At 44.1% G+C, this 21,947-nt stretch overlaps 1 protein-coding gene and 1 long non-coding RNA gene across 3 annotated transcripts in view; one reads left to right on the forward strand and one right to left on the reverse strand.

Annotated features, from left to right (window-relative positions):
• TNN (tenascin N) overlaps positions 1-21,947 on the reverse strand; it is a 164,973-nt gene that overhangs the window by 113,163 nt on the left and 29,863 nt on the right. Inside the window, exons 2-3 of one of the 2 annotated variants that reach the window (XM_069231574.1) lie at positions 6,761-7,229; positions 540-914 (exon numbers count right to left, since the gene is read on the reverse strand). In XM_069231574.1, coding sequence (XP_069087675.1) covers positions 540-914; positions 6,761-7,157 — 772 coding nt within the window. In that variant the 5' untranslated portion in view covers positions 7,158-7,229. The remainder of the gene's footprint in view (positions 1-539; positions 915-6,760; positions 7,230-21,947) is intronic. The other variant, XM_069231575.1, reaches the window with a different exon arrangement.
• The window catches only part of LOC138292799 (uncharacterized), a 169,041-nt gene that overhangs the window by 79,883 nt on the left and 67,211 nt on the right, over positions 1-21,947 (forward strand). The gene's annotated exons all lie outside the window — the stretch shown is intronic.

Below are 21,947 nucleotides of genomic sequence, written 5' to 3' on the forward strand. Positions count from 1 at the left end.
GCCCTATATATTTATAGACATAGAAAACAGCTTGGCGTGGCCATCAGGGTCAAATAAATTTCCAGCAACTGCTTAGGCAATCCCCTTTCTTCATCACAGCACATCGCCTTTGATGTCAGTCTGGTGTTGTGATTCAAACTGGTAATTAGATGTTTTCTCCTCGATGTAGTTGCCTGAATAAAAACCCCAGATCAATGATCTGAGCTCCATCTCGACTGTCTCCGGCCTCTTGCCAGTAGATTTGCGTGGGTACTATCTATCTAACTAACTATCTATCTATCTATCTATCTATCTATCTATCTATCTATCTATCTATCTATCTATCTATCTATCTATCTATCTTTCTCTCTCTCTTCACAAAAAAACATACAAACACAATTAGATAATTGTGTGTATGTTGCCCTCTATTGGTGTTGAAGGGTAGACACGCCCATACACAATTGGACACAAAACTTTGCTGGTTAGACACAGGTGTATATAAAATGAAGATTAATCATATAGCAGAGGGGGATGATGAAGGGGTAGCCAGTGCCTCTTACTTGCAGAGCAGTCGAGGCCCGTGAACCCTTCCTCACAGAAGCACTCGCCACCGTCGCAGAAGCCGTTCCCACCACAGTCGCCAGGACACCTCAGCTCACTGCAGTCCTCCCCGGTGAAGCCTTCCCGGCATTGGCACCGGCCGTCGATGCAGACACCGTTCCCACTGCAGCCATTGCGGCACAGGAGCTCCCCACAGGCCTCTCCCGTGTAGGGTTCATCACAGACGCAGACGCCATCCACACAGCGCCCGTGGCCACCACAATTGTTGGGGCAACTGCGGCGGGAGCAGTCGTCACCCTCCCAGCCTTCGTCACACCGGCAGCCGCAGGAATCACGAAGGTATGTTCCATGACCACTGCACATCGTAGAAAGACCTCCAGAGAGAAACAGAAGGTGACAGTCAGAAAGAAGCCTAAAAAAACGGACAAACATTGTAACAAACTCTGAGCAGTACTCTAACACGCCTGCACGCCCTGCATTACTATATTTTATTGCTAATATTAATAAATAATAGGATGGCCATCCAACTACAACCACATTTTTTACAATATATCCTGATCTAACATTTCAGTAAGGCAACAAAACTTTCTTCAAGACATACTAGACCCAGATTTACTAAAGCTTTGTTATCACAAAGCATTGGTGTTTACTTTCCAGCGCAAAATGTGGCTCTTTTTCAATGCAACTATCGCTTAGCGGTGCTTTGCATCGCTTTGCATCAATGGGTTGTTATTGGAATGTTATTTTTGCAGATCAGTGCAAACACCCATAAGGTTTTGGTGCAAAGTCTGAGCTACTAAAATGGCCAGACCAGGCTTTGAGTAAAAAACATACCACCTACTTAAATCTGGCGCTAAAAAAGAGAAATGTTTTCAAGTTTCAGAAAAACCCACCTATTACCTATTTGTGCTGAATTGCAAAGCAAGCATCCAGTTGTCAGTGTGTGGGACTTTTCTATGTTTGTCTGGACCTAGTAATTTGCACTGGAAGTGTATGTTTCCAATACAAATCCTGTGCTACACAGTACGCATAGACCTCTGCATCATGGTGCAAGACTGCGCCACAGAAGGCAGATTTTAAGTCCACCGGCACAAAGGATGATAGCAGCAGGCCAGTTTTAGTAAAGATAGCTCTGAACTGCTACCCTTGCACAATGGCAAGCAGCAAATTTGGTTGCTGTTTTGAATACAAAATAATAAATGTGCCCCTTAAAATTTACATAGAAATGTTTTCCTGACTGATATACATTCTCAAATCCCCAATTCCTTAGACTTGCCTTTCTTTTTTAATAGTGATTATATTTATGTAGGTTGGACCTGAATGTGTATGTTGTTAATGTAAAACTATAAACCATCATTGATTTTAAGGATTTAGTACAGGGCATTTTCAGTAGTGCAAGCTTTTATTAAATTTTTATATCCCTTGTGCTCTCCCACTGATGTACCAGCTTCCCGTTCAGTGTTCCACGTGGTCCATGGGATGTGGATGCAAGCTCTCTTTGAGTTCATAGTCCATGCTAATAGAAACTGCTCTCTTTAAGGACTAACTTTTGGGTACTATTCCTTCAGAGGGTCAGTGGGATTCAGTCTCCTTATAGAGTGCTTTATATGGTGACGCAAATAGTGCCCAAGACCACCAATAACCTCTTGACAAATGTGGGGTCAAATTTCCAACTTCCCCAAATAGTGACCCTGCCAGTGTTTTTCCACAGATGCTACACCTCAGTGGGGAAAATCCTAAAACAAACTATGATAACACTCTGAATGTGCAAGTGTATTCTCATTCAACAGATTTTGTCTGTGTGGAAGGGGTGTACGTGTGTGGGACTGTGTACTTGTAATAACAACAGACGACAATGGTCTGAGAAAAAAGGTTTACTTACATGCCTGTTTACTACTGCCCCTAAATAAACTTAATTCCATTGACGCACTAGAGAAGACAAACAGATGTCGAAGCTGCAGAGATATCCAGCGGCAAGTTAGGATAGTGATTGCTTTAAGGACATTTAGGGAGCCTACTTCCCACCTCTTCATATCAACTTCTTCTACAGGTCTCACCTATTGAAAGGAACGAGGTGGCTAGATGAAACTGTACCATTAGAGCAACAGCAAAGCTGTAGCCTCTGTTAATCCTCGGGGTACGCATGACACCTATCCTCAGGGACTCGGTCATCTCAACTAGGATTGGGAAGAGCCACAGAAGTATGATTTAAAGAACACAACTCTGGAATAAAATAACCTAACACCTGGTTTGTGGGGAGTTAGCATGACACTTCCACCACTGGCGAAGAAGCATTAGCAGCAGAGGGCGATCCAGAGGAAAATCTGGGAAAGGAGAGAATGTAAAATAAACATATTTCTGGAAGGAGGTTGAGAGATAGAGACATGGCCCCAGGTCAAAAGTCTTAGGGAGAAGATTCAAAGCATGTTTTCTGATGCATGACTATGAATAATTGTGGCTGTGATACGAATAATGATATAGTGAGTCTGAAGTACCCCTTCATGTCCAAAAGAGGCCAATAGGGATTTCAGGAGGCCATTTTCATATTGTGTCCCATCTGGTCATCGTCAAGAGACTTCACGAAGTAGGCATTCATTCTCTTTCCCCAAGCATGGATAATTGATTTTCTAGAACAAAGAATGCAAATAATCTATCTTCTACCTTTCAAATTCAAGGCTTCTCTGAACACCTGCAGGGTGCCTAAATGCTCCTCACTGAGCCCCACTCTTTTTAATATCTGTGTGTGGCACTCATGGCCAAAATTGTAAGGAAATACAGATTTGAAATTCTGTCCCATGTGGACCATACCCAGCTTGTGATTTCTACAGCTGACAATCAGGAAGTAATTAGATAAGGTTTCTGTAATTATATGTGTATTGTCGCACTTGGATGCATCAATACTGCCTATAGTTGAACAGGGAGAAAAACGGAGAAAGTTCCCTTTGGCACAGTCAAGCTTTGGACAGTGAACTGGTGGCCCCAAGATCTAAAAAAAAAAAAAAAAACTGCTAAAAATGTAGACAAATTGATTGCAACACTCTCAGTTTAAAAAATCAGATTGACACAGTCTGTGTCTCCTGTTTTGGAGTTTTACGGCTGTTAAGGGAACATTTTGAATGGATTTCTTTACACTTTTAAAGCTATCACATAGTCTTTATTCACTAGTTGATTAGAATATTGCACTTCCTTGTTTGTAGCGATTAATGAGACATTTCTACCACATCTCCAAATTGTGCAAAATACTGGAACTGGACTGATGTGCTAACATCCTCCTAGAACGTCAGCAGGAATGCTTCTACATACCGTTCACTGGATACCAATCAGGAAGTGTATCATTTTCAAGCAACTCTGTCACACATAAGATGGTGGTCTCCATTATCTTTGAGCATGGGTTAGCTTCTATTGACCTCCCAGAAGGCTCACATCTTTTGATATGGCCGTGGTTGCTCCCCGGTGAATTTACCAGGCCAGAAGTGGTGGTAGTTCCTTTGGCTACCTGGCAGAGAATCACTGAAACAAGCTCCCAATTAAAAAAACAATGCTGAAAACTTGGCTATAATTATTTATTTAAGATAAACTGAATTTGTTACTGCGTCTTGTCTCTTGAGGTTAGGTTTAGTTGCCTTTTAGCAGGGAATACTTATTATGGAGTGATTGGCTCACGGTTAACATATCTACTTAACATTACATTTTGTTCTGGCAGCAGTTAAACTAAAATGATAGAGAAAGAAACTGGTTGGGAGGTGTCTATGGCGTGATGGTTACTTCAGCCATACACAGGTTAAACTTGGTAGGAAGGTCCCGATTCTGGAAGGGGCTCCCCAAGAGGGGCATGACTATGGTCTGAGTCCGCCTATGTGAGAGGAGTCCTAAAAGCAGGGGACCAAGATGAATGCTGGTAGTGTTCCACTGCTAAATTAGAGGGATGTTGTGGAGAAGTCCTAGGATGTGTCTGTTATATGGTAGCATAAATATTCATTTGTTCATGATGAGAGGGTAATTTGGCTGAAACTATGTGGATCCCCTAGCATGTTAAGGTCTCCCATGCCTTTTATTGACTACAATAATTCTCTGTATGGCTGATTTACTTCATACTGATTGCTCGTCAATGCAGCCATGGGCTGCTTTAAGTGTATCCAAAACAACCAAAGACTACTACCCCAAAATACCTAACTTTTGAAGTAATGAACATAGTTGCCAAGTTTTCCAGGTCCATGCATTACTAGCTGTTCCAATCCTGGTTCTTCCTTTGCATTCTGAGTCGTGTAGTGCTGGTTTTCTAAGGGAATAAGCAATTCTACAAGTACTAGAATAGAAAGAAAAAAACTGGACTAGATCAGTCAGTCACTTGAAAACTTGTCAGGGAAGAACGACGTGCATATTCTGGTGCTTTTTCTGTGACCATTGTAACACGGATGAAATAATTCCAAGTATTTGTTCCTATATGCTCTACTTGCCTTTGCTGCCCAGGAGCTATATTACTTATTCTCTCTAAAATGCAATCTTAAATAATTCAGTAGGCCAAATTTATGTGCTGTGGGTTTCCCTATTTTCATAATCTAAAGAGCAAGGTGGAAGTGATAGATTGCTCTAAATGAATTTGACAGAGAAGTAGACAGGAAAGAACAATTTCCCATGTGCACCAGAGGTCTTTAAACTATGATCCTACATGGGGAAGTGGGGCAGGGAAGGGGTTGAAATGATGATGAGGATCAGGGGGGCTGCCAAGCTGTGGCCAAAAGGAACATTTAGTATGCCTCCGGGGGACACAGGCAAACATCATGCTGAAAAACAATGCCGTAAATGTAGCTAAAGAAAGAGTGGTCTGAGCCACTCTGTAATTGGCAGCCCTTAATGCATTCTGTCCTGGCTGGAAGGAGTCAAAGGAGGGTCTCTAATTAATCCCCAAGTTCTTACTACCTCCTTTCAGATAAAGGATCACTTTGACCGGTCTGCAAATTACAATTTGGCAATTGCGTATTTCACTGCACTTTTAACAAAAAAACTGGAAGAAAGGAACTCTGGGTAGTTCTCAGGTTTAGGCGAAAAGTAGCTCCTTTATATGGAGCACCCTGCAACACCACCAGCGACACAGCAGATTCAGAGTTTCCGATACTTTTCTGGTATTTTAGGCCAAAGAACATTGCATTTTGGGGCTTGTAGTTTTGCTTTTATCATAGTAAGTATGGAGGCCAACAATACTAATACAGAAAGTTGTTTCGGCTCAAAAGCCATGACTGTAGAATTATAGGATAACAAGTTACAAATAATAAATGGGGCGAGTTGGGTACCTGGTGCGATAATGTGAAGAAATAATCAGGATTGAACGTCAATTTTTGTTATAACTTCTTTGACCTATATTAACCTCCCTTCCAAAGTACAGCTCTTTGTATCAACATTTTTTCCAATTTCGTATTTGGGGCTTATCGAAAAATGTAAAACTAAATTTGCTGTAGAATTCCTTCAATGTGTTTCTGTAACTCTCCTTCTCACTTTATATGTTTGGATTGCTTACTATGATTTTACCCTGCATATATTTAGTGTGAGAAATTGAAAAGCGCTACAGCAAATCAGTTTTATCTGTATTCATCGGGGCAGGGGGTGCCAACGGGGTCCATCATAATTTAACTTGCTTGCAGATTTATTTTTTTTGTAGAATAATGGTAATAAAATATGTCATTTTGGGAGTCTCCAGTTAAATTATTTTCCATGAGGGTGGGCATAGCATGAAAAATGTTTGAAGGCTATTGCTCTACACAATAAATTCATGGAGTGTCCCTTCAAGTAAGTTAACGTTTATTGAGATGTTGACCCCCCCCCAACTCCAGTAGACATAGTTGTTAAATCGTCTGTTAAGAAAGGTCTTCCTAAGCAGTGTACCATTTTTTTTTATTTAAAGGAAGGCAATAATTCCTATCCCAGGCCTAGCATGTAAAACTTGCAGGAGACATACCAGAGAAGGACTGAGCCAAAAAATAGTATCAGGGAAGAGGTGATGATGGGCATTGACTGAGGATGAGATATCCAGAATGTTTTCAACAAGCATTATATTTTTAGTCCAAAAACACAACCGTAAAACTGGGGACAGTGAGTTTAAAAATTCCTCATGCTGAGACCATGTTATTTACTTTCTGATGTAGCTAAAAAAAAGTCAAACTATTGAAGCGAGGATCTTTAATAAATGCTGTATTATGTGATATCAATGGGGGTATTGTGGTACCTTGAGCTCCACAGCATCCCGAAGAACTGCAGCTCTCCTGGATTCCCTTCAACTCCATCTCCAGCTTCTCAAACCTGGCCAGCAGGGCGAGGAAGCCACTAGAGCTCTCGCAGTCGGCCTTGGGTGTCTGGACCCGGATATTATGGCGGAATACGATGTTCTGCTCTTCGCCACCATCTCCACCTAGAAGAACCAGGGGGTCGTCCTTCAGGGATGGCTCTTCTGTATCTACCTGAAGCTGAGATGTCTTGGGGAGGTCGATCTTGTAGAAGTGGCTGAACGTGACCCCTCTCTCGCTGGTGCAATTGGAGTCAAGGATAGGCTCAGAAGATGCTTCTTGGAAGACGAGGAAGAGCAATATCCAGGTGGGGTAGATGAGAGCTCCCCAAAAATTCATGTTGACAATCCTTGAAGTGGTAAAGGTTTGAGGAACAGTACCATAAAGTGAAAGTCAATTTAAGCAGGATGGCTGTGGAAGAAAGAGAAAAAATTTTTATGCATTCACATTAGATTTTGATGTTAATTAACCAATTCATTTTCTTTATCACATAGGTAACCGATGTCTTATTAGACAAATACATTGATATTTAGCTTGATATTTGGATGAGCAGGGAATACGCAATTTATTGCTGGATTAATGCAGGAATGGATAAATGCAGTATTGGGAACAAATGTAAGGGAAGAAAACTGGGCTTGTACACACATGGATGAATAGGTGCCTGTTAGAAATGGGGTTTTTGGTTGGCAGTCAGGTTACCCTCTGTCCAAGCAAGAATCCTCACTCTAGTCAGGGTAAGTCACACACAATCCAAAATTAGCCTGTGCCCATCCTCTGGTAGCTTGGCACGAGCAGTCAGGCTTAACTTAGAAGGCAATGTGTAAAGGATTTGTGCAATAAATCATACAATACCATAATATAACACCACAAAAATACACCACACAGTGTTTAGAAAAATATATAATATTTATCTGGGTATTTGCAGGTCAAAACGATCAAAGATGCAATATGAATTTGTAAAGATATCACTAAAAAGTGATATAAAGTGTCTTAAGTCTTTAAAAAGCAAACAAAGTCTCTTTCAAGCACAAAGTACCTGGTTTGGAGTGGAAAATCTCCGCAAAGGGCCGCAGAAGAAGAGATACGTGGAAAAATGGTGTGTGCATCGATTTCTTCCCAGCACACACGGACTTGCGTCGTTATTTTTCACACGGGGAAGTCGTGCGTCGTTTTCCAGCGCGCGGCCAGTCTCTTTCTGTGGGTCGCGGGATTACCAGATGACCCGGGTCTGTGCGTGGATTCTCCTGCTTGTTTTCCAGCTGTGCGTCATCCCGCAGGGCTGTGCGTCGAAGTTTCGCTCTCACAGCAGGCGTCGCGTCGATTTCCCCTCTGGAAGTCAGGCGGCGTTGTCCTTGCGAGGCTATGCTTTGAAGTTCCGGTCACCCTGAAGGCGTCGCGTCGATCAGCGTCGGTGTGCAGCGTTTTTCTCGGCGCAGAGCAAGCTGTGCGTCGAACATTTCGGCGCATGAAGAGTCCAAATGAAAAAGAGAAGTCTTTTTGGTCCTGAGACTTCAGGGAACAGGAGGCAAGCTCTATCCAAGCCCTTGGAGAGCACTTTTACAGCCAGACAAGAGTTCAGCAAGGCAGCAGGGCAACAGCAAGGCAGCAGTCCTTTGTAGAAAGCAGTCAGGTGAGTCCTTTAGGCAGCCAGGCAGTTCTTCTTGACAGGATGCTATTTCTGGTTCAGGTTTCTTCTCCAGCAAGTGTCTGATGAGGTAGGGCAGAGGCCCTGTTTTATACTAAATTGTGCCTTTGAAGTGGGGGTGACTTCAAAGAGTGGCTAAGAAATGCACCAGATCCCCTTTCAGTTCAATCCTGTCTGCCAGGGTCCCAGTAGGGGGTGTGGCAGTCCTTTGTGTGAGGGCAGGCCCTCCACCCTCCCAGCCCAGGAAGACCCATTCAAAATGCAGATGTATGCAAGTGAGGCTGAGTACCCTGTGTTTGGGATGTGTCTGAGTGAATGCACAAGGAGTTGTCAACTAAACCTAGCCAGACGTGGATTGAAAGGTACAGTAAGATTTAAGTGCAAAGAAATGCTCACTTTCTAAAAGTGGCATTTCTAGAATAGTAATATTAAATCCGACTTCACCAGTCAGCCGGATTTTGTATTACCATTCTGGCCATACTAAATATGACCTTCCTGCTCCTTTCAGATCATCAGCTGCCGCTTCAACAATGTATGAGGGCAGCCCCAATGTTAGCCTATGAAGGGAGCAGGCCTCACAGTAGTGTAAAAATGAATTTAGGAGTTTTACACTACCAGGACATATAACTACACAGGTACATGTCCTGCCTTTTACCCACACAGCACCCTGCTCTAGGGGCTACCTAGGGCACACATTAGGGGTGACTTATATGTAGAAAAAGGGGAGTTCTGGGATAGGCAAGTACTTTTAAATGCCAAGTCGAAGTGACAGTGAAACTGCACACACAGGCCTTGCAAGGGCAGGCCTGAGACAAGGTTAAGGGGCTACTGAAGTGGGTGGCACAACCAGTGCTGCAAGCCCACTAGTAGCATTTAATCTACAGGCCCTAGGCACATATAGTGCACTCTACTAGGGACTTATAAGTAAATTAAATATCATGGATCAACCAATCAATAGTACAATTTACACAGAGAGCATATGCACTCTAGCACTGGTTAGCAGTGGTAAAGTGCCCAGAGGTCAAAAGCCAACAACAACAGGTCAGAAAAAATAGGAGGAAGGAGGCAAAAAGTTTGGGGATGACCCTGTCAAAAAGCCAGGTCCAACAGTGCCTATAAGAATGCATCCACATTGGATGTGAGAGTGGGAATGTTGGCTCATAGGTGGAAGAACGAATTGATGGGTGAGTGAGGTGGTGGACTGATGAATGAGTGGATAAATAGATTGATGGGAGAGTGAAGAGTTAAAAGAAAAGATGGCTAGCTTGGTGTTCAAAATTTATGAATATTTGTCTAGATTTCTGATGGATGTCTGGTGTATTGAATGCCTTTCTGTGTTGGTAGGGGAATTCTTGGCTCGATAGATTGGTGGGTGAATTTGTGACTTTCAGGGATTGGTTGGCACATTGGCCAAGGATGAAACAGAAGACGGTCTGCTTGGAGAACGGAAATATGGATTTGTACCTAGATGGCCGACTGTGCATTGGATGCATGGATCAATGTGTTGCCGAAAAAGTAAAGTGGATCGATAGATTGATGAATCTATGATGAGTGCTTGACTTAATAAGTTGAGATGGAAAATTGTTTTAAAAAAGAGGAAGAATGGTTGGTAAACAAGAAGGTGGCCTGGGCTTGACAAAGAAACAGAAAATGTTGTGAGAGATTGTTGGTTGTGTGCCAACAGTGATAAAACCAAAGTAGTGAGAGTAGCACCTTTATCTCCTATGGAAGTGCCTGAGGAACCTTGGTCCAAACTTGGATTGGATATAGTGGGGCCTTTCAATTTGCTAAACCCGACTGAGAGATATGTGTTGGTTCTGGTGGACTATAAGTCCAAGTGGGTGTTCGCTTGTTGTGTTGGAACAATTGCTACTAAGACTGTGATAGAGTTCTTGAAGGATGTGTTCGTTTTGGAGAGCGTTCCCAAAGTGATTGTTACAGATAATGGGGTGAAATTTGTTTCTGATGAAATGAAAACATTTTTGATGGATTTGTCAATTGAACATCAGCGTACAGCACTTTATGCTCCACAAGCCAATGGTCTTGTTGAAAAAATGAATGGACTTATAATAGATTGTGCTCAGTTAGCCATGGCAAATAGAGGAGAGTTCTGAAATATTTTGAGGGATAAGCTGTGGGCCCATCGTACTGCTCCAAATTTTTGGACAACGGAATCTCCATTTCAGTGTTTGAGAGGACAAGTGGCAGGGTCTAAGTTGTTCCCCAAGTGGTTAGGACGCTATGGTAATGGTGAGAGTGCGGATGGCCGCAGAGTCTGTGTACATCAGGGGAGGTATGAAGAACGATTTGATAACAAACATGGTGCAGTGGTCAGGAACTGGAAAGTAGGAGAGTTGGTGTTTTTAAAGAAAGCTAGGTGGTCATGCAAAGGGGAGTCTAAATTTATAGGACATCTCGCATTAAGGAACTGAAGAAGAATGTAGTGATCCTAGAGAATGGGGAAGTTTGGAACATGTCTAGACTGGCTAGGTGTGATTGGAATACCAAATTGGTGGAACCCAAACTGTGTGCCGATGAGCTGGGAGACATTGGAGTAACCTTACAACATCATAATTCTGTTTTGTCACCCATGGAAGTTCGCACTCGAAGGAGGCCTGAGTATCTCAAAGACTATGTGTGATCAGGGTTTTCCACATTGTGTTGTACTTTTATATTTTACACAAAGTATGTGAGTAATGTTTTCAGCCTATTGTATTGTTGTAATTTAGTGTCCTTGTTATTAATTTTTGTTAAGTATTTGTTTGGGGGGAGGATGTGTTGTGGTGTGACTTTAACTGTGATGTAGCTAATGGATTCTTGGGTGCATCATAGAGAATGTCTGCAACCAGGCAACAAGGGGAGTTGGAAGAAGGCAGCAGGAGGAGCAAGAGCAGGTTCTGTTGTGGCTCTATTGTGGTGGCTATCTCTGACAAAGTTGAAGTTTAATAAAAATGCCAGGAACATGAACTGAGCATTGCGCATTTTTCTTAACAAATTCATGTAATTCTCTGATGGCCTTTCATATTCCTTTGGTTTGGCAGTCTTTTTACTGTTTCCGTTGCTGTTTGTTTTGTACTCAGTAGTACATGTAATTCCTTGTTGTCCCTTTTCTATTCTTATGGTTTTGACAGTCTTTTTACTGTTTTAATGCTTTGTCAAAAATAACTTAACTCACCGGTTGGTGAACGGACTGCGATTAAAGCATCACAAAGCTGGATCTTTTGTCCTGATGTAGTTGGTTTCCCCTCATCGTCAACTTGTTAAGAAATAGCGCAATGCTCAGTTCATGTTCCAGGCATTTTTATTAAAGTTCAAGTTTGTCAGAAATAGCCACCACAACAGAGCCTACTCCTGTGCTCCTCCTGCTCCTCCTGCTACCTTCTTCCAACTCCCCTTGTTGCCTGGTTGCAGACACTCTCTGTGATGTACCCAAGAATCCATTAGGTACATCACAGTTAAAGTCACACCACAACAGATATGTAAAGCTTTCAGTCCCTGACAGACCCACCATCCCATACCATCACCTGCACACAAGACACCAAAACCTTATGCTTTGCAGAGAGATGCCCACAGTGCTACACAGTTCTGCAACCCACTCCCTAATCCTCTTTTAATGAGGAAACAGACCAGTTTATGCTGGACCATCTCCAACCCTTATATGCACAGCAAGAAATTAAAGACATATAGGGCCTCATTCCGACTTTGGTGGTCTTCACAGAAGATCACCAAAACTGCTGCAGCAAGCATACCACCATTGCTGGTGGTATGCTGGCCAAGCTATTAGGAGTTTTCCACTGGGGTAGCAGGCGAAAACAGCGTTTCCACCCCCCCAGCAGACAACTCACCACAACATTGACACTGGCTCGTCATCGAGCCAGCTGCAATGTTGTGGTGCGTCGGGTGCAACAGTCCATGTCCATGTCCATGGGAGCCCCTGCACTGCCCATGCCAACTGCATGGGCAGTCCAGCGGCCCCCATGGGGCACCCAACACCCCCTTTCTGCCAGCCTTTGCATGGCAGTCCGACCACCATGCAAAGGCTGGCAGAAAAGGGGCTCGTAATCCCCAGGGCAGCGCTGCTTGCAGTGCTGCCATATCGGATTGCGACCACCAAGACTGCCAGGTTGTTGACAGGTAGCAACCTGGCGGTGCCGATGGTCCGACCGTGGCGGTTTCGCCACTGATGTAATGTCGCGGCTGGACCGCCACTTTGGCGGCAGTCCGACCGCGACCATGACCCTTGTGGTCTGGTGAGCACCAAATGAAGGCCATAGTGGGTAAAGTGAATATCCTCCCAGTAATCATACCCCTTATATATAGCAACCTTTACAATAAAAAGAGAAAGAGTTAAAATGTCTACACTGCTAAATGCACAGCACTACACTAAAGGTACATAGCTGGCAAAGTGATTTAACTCTATTGGTGCAACAGATTCTTCACACATCCCTCCACTTCAGAACCAACTGAACACATTAGTTAGATCATCCAATGCCTTATTTAGAACACCGTGCCTCCTCAGTTCAGACACAGCCGTATGCAAATCAGTCCAATCTGAACTGCCAGGACAAAAACAGCGCCAGACCATAGGCAACACAAGACCTGTTTCACCCTGAATGGGGCTCATCAATCAGCAGTAGCTTGTTTTAGCTTGTTCCAGTGGCATGGTGAGCACAAGGACCCACTTCTGGTCTTACCTGTCACACTGAGGGTGTCATACTGAAGTATACAAAAAAGAGATGGATAGAATGCTTGAATTAATCTCAGTCACTGGTTACTACTTAGGTTGCATCCCAGTTCGTAGTTATTTTGCACATCAAGCCAACTCACCTTGGGCCCAGCCATATGCACATCAGTCTTGACCCTGATCGACTAGGGACAGTCCAGCCTTAACTACCAGTCCAAGCCTCCCAAACCATAATGCAAGCAACCCAAGCCCAGGTTTACCCTCATTGAGGCTCATCAGTTGGGTGTAACTTGGTAGAAGTGGCACACAGTGCTTAATTTGTAAATAAAAACATGCTGTACCCAGTGCTCTCCTCTGAAACACACAGCTGCTGCATTTAAATGTGTGAGCACAGGACACTGAGGCAGTGTAATCCTGAAGCCACCTAGGGCTGCTGTAATCCATTTACAGCAACTCCCTGCCCCTTTAACTCACTCTTGCAGATTTCCGTTTTCTCCCTTCGTGACGCTTTTTCATTTTCCTTTTCCTCCGCCTTTCCCATAAGTGTATTTTGCTTACAGGAAATACTTGAGGCAGAAGAATAAGTGCCATCCCTCAGAAATAAGTACTGGTTCCCCGCACCGGAAACCACTGGCTCAAATTAAGCACTGATGACACAGTGAGCACAAGACCCATGTCTAAGTGTGAGGCTATTGTTTAGATGGTGGATGCCAAGATGTTATCAGCAATGAAACTCAATGAAAACCAAGCTTCTCTTGGATGGAACTAATTTACAAAAGGTTGTTAGGACTTTTGCATGATGCAGCACGACTTAGTGCAATGGTTAGAACGTTGATGTTGTGTATTACATTCCTGGCACGGGCAATGTTTCAAAATGTTATTGCATTTGGGTCTTAGTGTTATCCTATCTATCATGGCCACTGAATACCTGGCAAATGTCATTACCATTTCAGGGGGTGCTTTTGATGCTACAAGAGCTCCACAAGCGTCATGCTTGTTTCTATTTTGTGCACAAATAGGCAAGTCACATGTTAACTTTCAGTGTACTGAAAACGTCCTCCTGCTCCTGATTGTCACTCACAATTTAATTGAATCCTACAGGACAATACTGTGCAGTTACCATGCAGAAACGTAGCATGAATTAAGAGCTCCTTTAGTGCCATTCGCACTGGGTTTTCTGTCGAGCCTGTTCCTGAGAACTGGGAAGATGGTGATTTTTAGCACTGCAAACCCTTCGTTGATGCCATTTGCAGAGAAAAAACAGATGCTTTATTATAAAGCACTTTTTCCCATTTTTCCCCTAAAAAACAATGTTTTGGTGTATTTTGGCTATTTTCTCGGGCCCCACAAGGGGAACCCACAAACCCTGGGTACCTTTAGAATCCCCAGGATGTTGGTAAAAAAGGACACAAATTTGGCATGGATAGCTTATGTGGACAAAAGGTTATGGGGGCCTAAGCACAAACTTTCCCAAATTGCCAAAAAAAGGCTTAGCACAGGGGTTGGGGAGGCTTAGCAGCAAAGGGGTTAAGGTTCAAAATGTATACATTTCTGTTGCTGCTGGACTGTGGGGCAAAACAAAGCAGTTTGGTACTGAGCAATGTGATTGATGGGCAGAGAAATGTTGCAGCTGCAATTACAGGACTTAGGGAATCAGGGAAATGTATCAGTTATGCATAATTGACATAAGTATAACTTACACACTGTGATGCACTGCTTATGACGTCACATATTACATCACTGATGACTTTTTAAATCAATAGTGGTACAAGTTATACTTATGCCATTTACGTATAACTGGTGAGTTTCCCTGGTTTTATGTTTTTTAAACAGTGGTGATTTTTCAGTCAATTTTCACGGCTTTTCAACATATGTTAAAATCTTACTACCTGCCTCAAATATAACTTCCCTTTAACCTTTCGTTTTTTCAGTGAATATATACATTTATATATATGAAAACATTTTGCTTAAAGTTTCTTTGTTTACCCAGGAACCAGTTCATCCTACTCCACTCTACTCTTTTGATTAACCAACGTTTCTATACAAAGAACAGCCATTATCTGCCTGTCTATGCACATCATCACATCTTTCTACGTAATGTACTGAGGTCAGCTGCTCATATAGGACATAGTAATGGCATAATCATTTTTAACAAAGCCATAGTTATAAAATCGTTGACCTTTCTATGCACAGTAATCGGATCAAAAGGCATATGTACGGGTAGTACTAATTTTATAAAGCCTTAGTCATGTTACATACATCATAGAACCGTTCTTTGCATAGTGATAACAGCATCCGATTTTCTGGCAACTGTGCTAATATAAGCAGCTTTTCAACAAAAGCTGCACTGATGTCATCAGATTTTCTTCTGCACTGTATGGACATCATCCATCGACACTTCAAATAGTAATCACATCATCATCACCCTTCTCTACATAAAGGGCCAGATGTAGGTAGCCTTTTGCGCCTCGCAAACGGCGAAAAATGCCATTTGCGAGGTGCAAAAGGCCTCACGCGATGCAGCAACACATTTTGCGAGTCGGTACCGACTCGCAAAATGTGTTTCCAACTCGCAAATAGGAAGGGGTGTGCCCTTCCTATTTGCGACCGCATCGCTATGTAGAGTTGATTTGTGACCGCGAAAGCGGTCGCAAATCAACTCGCAGTTACCATCCACTTGAAGTGGATGGTAACTCATTCGCAAACAGGAAGGGGTCCCCATGGGACCCCTTCCCCTTTGTGAATGCAAACAAAAATATTTTTTCAGAGCAGGCAGTGGTCCTATGGACCACTGCCTACTCTGAAAAAAACGAAACAAAAAGGTTTCGGTATTTTTTCTATTTGCAGCTCGTTTTCCTTTAAGGAAAACGGGCTGCAAAAAGAAAAGAAAAAAACTGCTTTATTCAAAAGCAGTCACGGACATGGTGGTCTGCTGTCTCCAGCAGGCCACCATCCCCGTGAGTGCCTAGACTCGCTATGGGGTCGCAAACTCCGACCCACCTCATAAATATGTATGAGGTGGGTCTTTGCGACCTCATAGCGAGTCGCAGAAGGTGTCTGAGACACCTTTCTGCATACTAGTTTGCGAGTTGCAAATTGCGAGTCGGAAGGACTCGCAATTTGCAAGTCGCAAAATGGTTTGTACCTACATCTGGCCCATAGTGCTGACTTCATCCGATCTTCTGGGGCATTTTACTGACAGCGTGGGTCTTCGTGCACCCAGTAATGGCAATGGGCTATCTTACACCCTCTTACGACTTCATCAGCCTTCCTGTATTTGGTGATAACACCATTGCTCATTTTTGCACCGGCCAGTCGAGGCAGAGGGCCTTCCAGAGGTCTCTGCTGCCAATATCAGGCCCGTATAGATATAGGAAAGACGTTATAGATGTGCTTAGTACTGACATCGTGTGGTCATTCTGTGTTCAGCATTGACATCATCTGCTCGTGCTGTGCCCAGTAATGAGGAGGTCGACTTTCCTGTGCTCAGTAATGACATCATCCGTCTTACCTGGGCTCGGGACTGTACCCAAACTGGGATACGGGCGCACAGTACTTCCTGTTAACCAATGCACGGGACATTTTCCTTGACTACCACTGTGGTCCCACAACGTCCAAAGTTTGATAGAAGTCCTTTTGCGCCCATGGTCGATGTCAACAATTAGGGATTAATTAATATTTTGAAATTAGGGGCGCCGGGCTAAGCTTTGGGTCACATATCTCTTTATTGAGGTGAGCTTATGCGCAATTATCGCAGCATCCTCCAAAACATTTACATTCTGTTTGACCGTGCGGCCACCGGTATTTTGGTGGGAGGTCACAATTTCCATTAGGTGGGCCACACACAGCAACAATGAGGATGTGATGCAGGATATAAAGGCCTGAAACTAGGTGGTCACGGAAGGAATAAGGGGGGTTGGGACACCTCTGTGAGGACAAGGACTCACAGGGTCACCTAACTAATTACTAGCCAACATGTTTCTGCCCTCAAAAGTGAGCCAATGAAGGTCTCGGGGCATTCGTCAGGGCCTAGGATCCCTACGTCTCACGTTGGAGGAAAATACTCTATGGGGAAATCAAAGAGTGAGAAAATGAAAAATGAATGATCTACATTACCCAAGGAATTACCTTGAGGCGGCCTATGGGGAGAAAAACAATTAATTAGCACTCTGGTGGCACACAGCACTGCAAAACCAACCAACTACACACGTGTCAAGGGGATGCATTCATGCACGAAACACATATGTTCAAAAAAGGTAAAATACATGCGTGGAGTGACTGAGTGGGTATATCTACACAAGTGGACAGTCCTATCACTGCAGGGAATTATAGTTCTTACCCTTTTCTTAGAGGCAGCTAGCCTCTGGTATCCAGGAGGGGGAGTGTCCCCTTATAGTCACACACTAAGGGATAGAGATGAACATAAAGACGAAGTGAGGAGAGGAACAGAAGTAGGCAGAATAGATACAGAGGGAGCATAAGGGGGGGGAAGGAAAACAAGTTCCCATTAGGAACCCACTATTGCTGGTAGAAAAATACTGGTTAAGAGAAACCGAAGTGACTAGAGACAAAAGAAGTAAGATTAAAAGCAATAAGGGCTTATCTGTGCTGCCTGTGATCCGGTATGTCACTCACTACATCAAAGGGGACGCTCGCCGTGCGCCTACTTCGTCCTCTCCTTGGACCGCTTGTGACAAGTGGCTGAGGGAGAACGGTCTATTTATGGCTGTAAGAAATTCCAGGTGCGCCCTGTTAGCGCGTAAATTGGAGTTCAATTGATGTTAATCTCCGCCGCGGGCCTCTTTGCGTTACTAGCCTCGATATGATTGCCGTAATGGCGGGCGCACTGGAAACGCGAGCCTTCCGCTGGTGGCGCTCGGGCCGGAATCTTCCGGCTCGGGCCCCACCCTTGCACTCGCCCGCATTCATGCCGGCGCCCCGGCACGGCTGGGGCGCCCGCGGGTGCGGTAAAGCACATCGAGGCCATCAACCTAAAGAGGCCCGCCTTTGCACTCGATCACATTCATGCCGGCGTCCCGGCTTGGCCGGTGCGCCCGCCATTACGGCAATCATATCGAGGCTAGTAACGCAAAGAGGCCCGCGGCGGAGATTAACATCAATTGAACTCCAATTTACGCGCTAACAGGGCGCACCTGGAATTTCTTACAGCCATAAATAGACCGTTCTCCCTCAGCCACTTGTCACAAGCGGTCCAAGGAGAGGACGAAGTAGGCGCACGGCGAGCGTCCCCTTTGATGTAGTGAGTGGCATACCGGATCACAGGCAGCACAGATAAGCCCTTATTGCTTTTAATCTTACTTCTTTTGTCTCTAGTCACTTCGGTTTCTCTTAACCAGTATTTTTCTACCAGCAATAGTGGGTTCCTAATGGGAACTTGTTTTCCTTCCCCCCCCTTATGCTCCCTCTGTATCTATTCTGCCTACTTCTGTTCCTCTCCTCACTTCGTCTTTATGTTCATCTCTATCCCTTAGTGTGTGACTATAAGGGGACACTCCCCCTCCTGGATACCAGAGGCTAGCTGCCTCTAAGAAAAGGGTAAGAACTATAATTCCCTGCAGTGATAGGACTGTCCACTTGTGTAGATATACCCACTCAGTCACTCCACGCATGTATTTTACCTTTTTTGAACATATGTGTTTCGTGCATGAATGCATCCCCTTGACACGTGTGTAGTTGGTTGGTTTTGCAGTGCTGTGTGCCACCAGAGTGCTAATTAATTGTTTTTCTCCCCATAGGCCGCCTCAAGGTAATTCCTTGGGTAATGTAGATCATTCATTTTTCATTTTCTCACTCTTTGATTTCCCCATAGAGTATTTTCCTCCAACGTGAGACGTAGGGATCCTAGGCCCTGACGAATGCCCCGAGACCTTCATTGGCTCACTTTTGAGGGCAGAAACATGTTGGCTAGTAATTAGTTAGGTGACCCTGTGAGTCCTTGTCCTCACAGAGGTGTCCCAACCCCCCTTTTTAACTACACCAGTCAGACACCACCATTAAATTTGTTGCTCTTCACAGGTGTCTGCTTAGGTGTTTTTAGTTTTTCAGTAGATTAGCTGGATCCCGATCTTTCCAGAAACAAGTTTATTTACGCACTCCCTCCTGTTCCTTTAACAGTGAGGTTGAGTCCGCCCAGGTGGCACTGTCCTACCTGGGTGGGTCTAGGTGGTCAAATGATGAAGCATGACACTATATAGTGTGTGAGACCACCTAGTCCGTAAAAGGAAATCCCTTTCTTCCCACCCCTCGCTGTTCCACTCGGTAATTTCCAACTGACATTCCACTGACTTTACCCTTCCAAATAGGAATACATACAACCCAGGGCTACGCTAATATCCGCGACGTCCGCTTTTAGAGAACCCCGTACTTTCGTGTGTATTTTGAATTATAGGGAGCTAAGTACGGAGTGTTCCTCCATATTTATCCCCCCTCCTCCCTCTTCCTCTCTCCATGTGTAATGATAGTTGAGCAGCTGCTAGCTGCGAGAGTCCCCCCTCTAGTGAGTAATTATTGCTCCTTTGTCCAGGACCACACACCAACACTAAGGTTGTTTGTCCTCTTCCCTTTCTTTTCCCCTCTCCCCCTACTGCCTCGTATCGGTGCTCTTTCTTCCCCAGTATGGCGGAAGGACTCTCCTTCAGTGATGAGGATCTGACAGCCATTCTGTCGGCCCCCTCACTTCTTGGTGATACCACCCTCTCCAAGAGTTTGTCCCAGTTGGGCGACTGGGATACACTAGTAGAACTAAAACGATCTCATGTCAAAACTATTCTCCACGGGGCCGTTCTGACTGAATACCTCCGGAGCAATACAGCACCAAATGGACTGTTGGTCACCAATGCCCCACGTATATTCCTTGAAGATCTAGAATTTAGAAAGGATTGGGCTTTGATAGCATGGAAGTGTACTAGAGATTGGCTCATCCTGATCATAAAAACAGCGACAAGGTTATCCGAGGCACTCCTAATTCAGATAAAAACGAGTGAGAATAACCTAAAATCAGGGATGAGCATTCTCTCCTTTAAAAAGAAACTAGAGGAGGTAAACAAAAATATGAACGAGCATAAGGAATATCTCACTCAGCGAAAGATTTCTAAATTCCAAAAAGATCTCGATCGGTTCTCCCACGAGAAGATATACCCTTATACCAAATCGGATTATGTAGCGAAAACTAACAACATATCCGACACCTCATCTGGTGGTAACACCAGTTCAGATAATGATAGTTCATCATCAGATAATTTGCGGCAACGTCGTGGACGACGTGGGCAACGCCGGGGAAGGTGGAATCACCCACCTATGTTACCCCCCTGCCCTCCATACCATAATCAACAATGGGGTTGGCCTTCCCAATATGGACTCCCACCTCAATACCAGGCGCCCTTTTTCCAACACCCTTCACAATGGTCTTTTCCTGAGCCACCGCAGCCTTTTTTAGACAGAGGCAACGGGAGGGGAAAAGGAAAAAGGAAAGAGGTACATTGGAGGCCAAGAGAGGACACCCCAGAGAATACTGCACAAAGGGAACCCCTCCCAGGGACAAGCAAAACACTGTAACGAGCCTGACGGATAATCAAACAGATAACATTATCAATCTGAGTAACCGGGTTCTGAGTGAAATTGAAACTAAGGCACTAAACAAGGGCTTAAACTTTGTGCCCACGCCCAAAATTGACTTATTTAAAACCCGAACAGAACTAGCGGGTTTGTTTAGAAAGATACGCTTGAAAACGTTCTTCTTGGAGAAACATTACGAGGCTTCAGACAAAAACACTGGCCTACGCCCAAAGTCCACTTTCTGCCCAACCACGGGATAGATGCCCCCCGAGGTCCTGGCTTTTGAGAAATCAGTATCCCTAAAAGTCAACGCACTTACTGGGACCACCAAAAAAACATACCAGAATATGAGTACGGCCGAGCTTTCAGCTCTGAAAGGCCTGACATCTGACCCCATGATAATCATTAAACCAGCAGACAAAGGGGGAGCAACGGTAATTTCTCCACTTAAAATGTATAGAGATGAGTGCGAACGTCTGTTGGGTAATACCCACCATTATAAACGCTTATCTCGAGACCCCACACCTGATATTCAAGACGAAATTTCCTTTTTCGTGATGAAGGGCATAGAGAACGACTGGATTACTCGACATGAGGCAGACTTCCTGATACAGGCTAACCCTAGGATTCCCTATTTTTATATTCTCCCAAAAATGCATAAAGGGAAAATTCCCCCACCAGGGAGACCTATTGTATCCGGGATCGGATCGGTTTGAGAACCCCTGTCTCAATTTGTGGATTTCTTCCTTCAGCCATTGGTCAGAAGAATTCCTACTTACCTAAAAGACACGACGGATGTGTTAGTCTTATTAGACTCTGTGGCTTTTGACACAACTAGAGAACTGTTGATCACCCTGGATGTAGAATCCCTATACACCAACATTCCCCAGGAGGCCACTCTGCAGGTCATTAGCGACCTTTTGGAAGCCAATAGAGGAGAGTCACGTACACCGCCTGACTTCATACTTGACTTGGCACATTTGGCTCTCACAAGGAACTATTTCAAGTTTGAGGATAACTTTTTCCTGCAAATACAGGGTACATCTATGGGTAGCACTTTCGCACCTAGCTTGGCATGTCTCTATGTTGATCACTTTGAGAGACAGGTAGTCAACCACGATGACAACCCGTTTTTCCAGCAGATTAAACTCTGGAAACGATATATAGATGACATTCTATTGGTCTGGACAGGAACTAGAGATGAGGCGATGAATTTTGTAAATTG

This window comes from Pleurodeles waltl, chromosome 4_2, assembly GCF_031143425.1.
Source record: "Pleurodeles waltl isolate 20211129_DDA chromosome 4_2, aPleWal1.hap1.20221129, whole genome shotgun sequence".
Taxonomy (NCBI): domain Eukaryota; kingdom Metazoa; phylum Chordata; class Amphibia; order Caudata; family Salamandridae; genus Pleurodeles; species Pleurodeles waltl.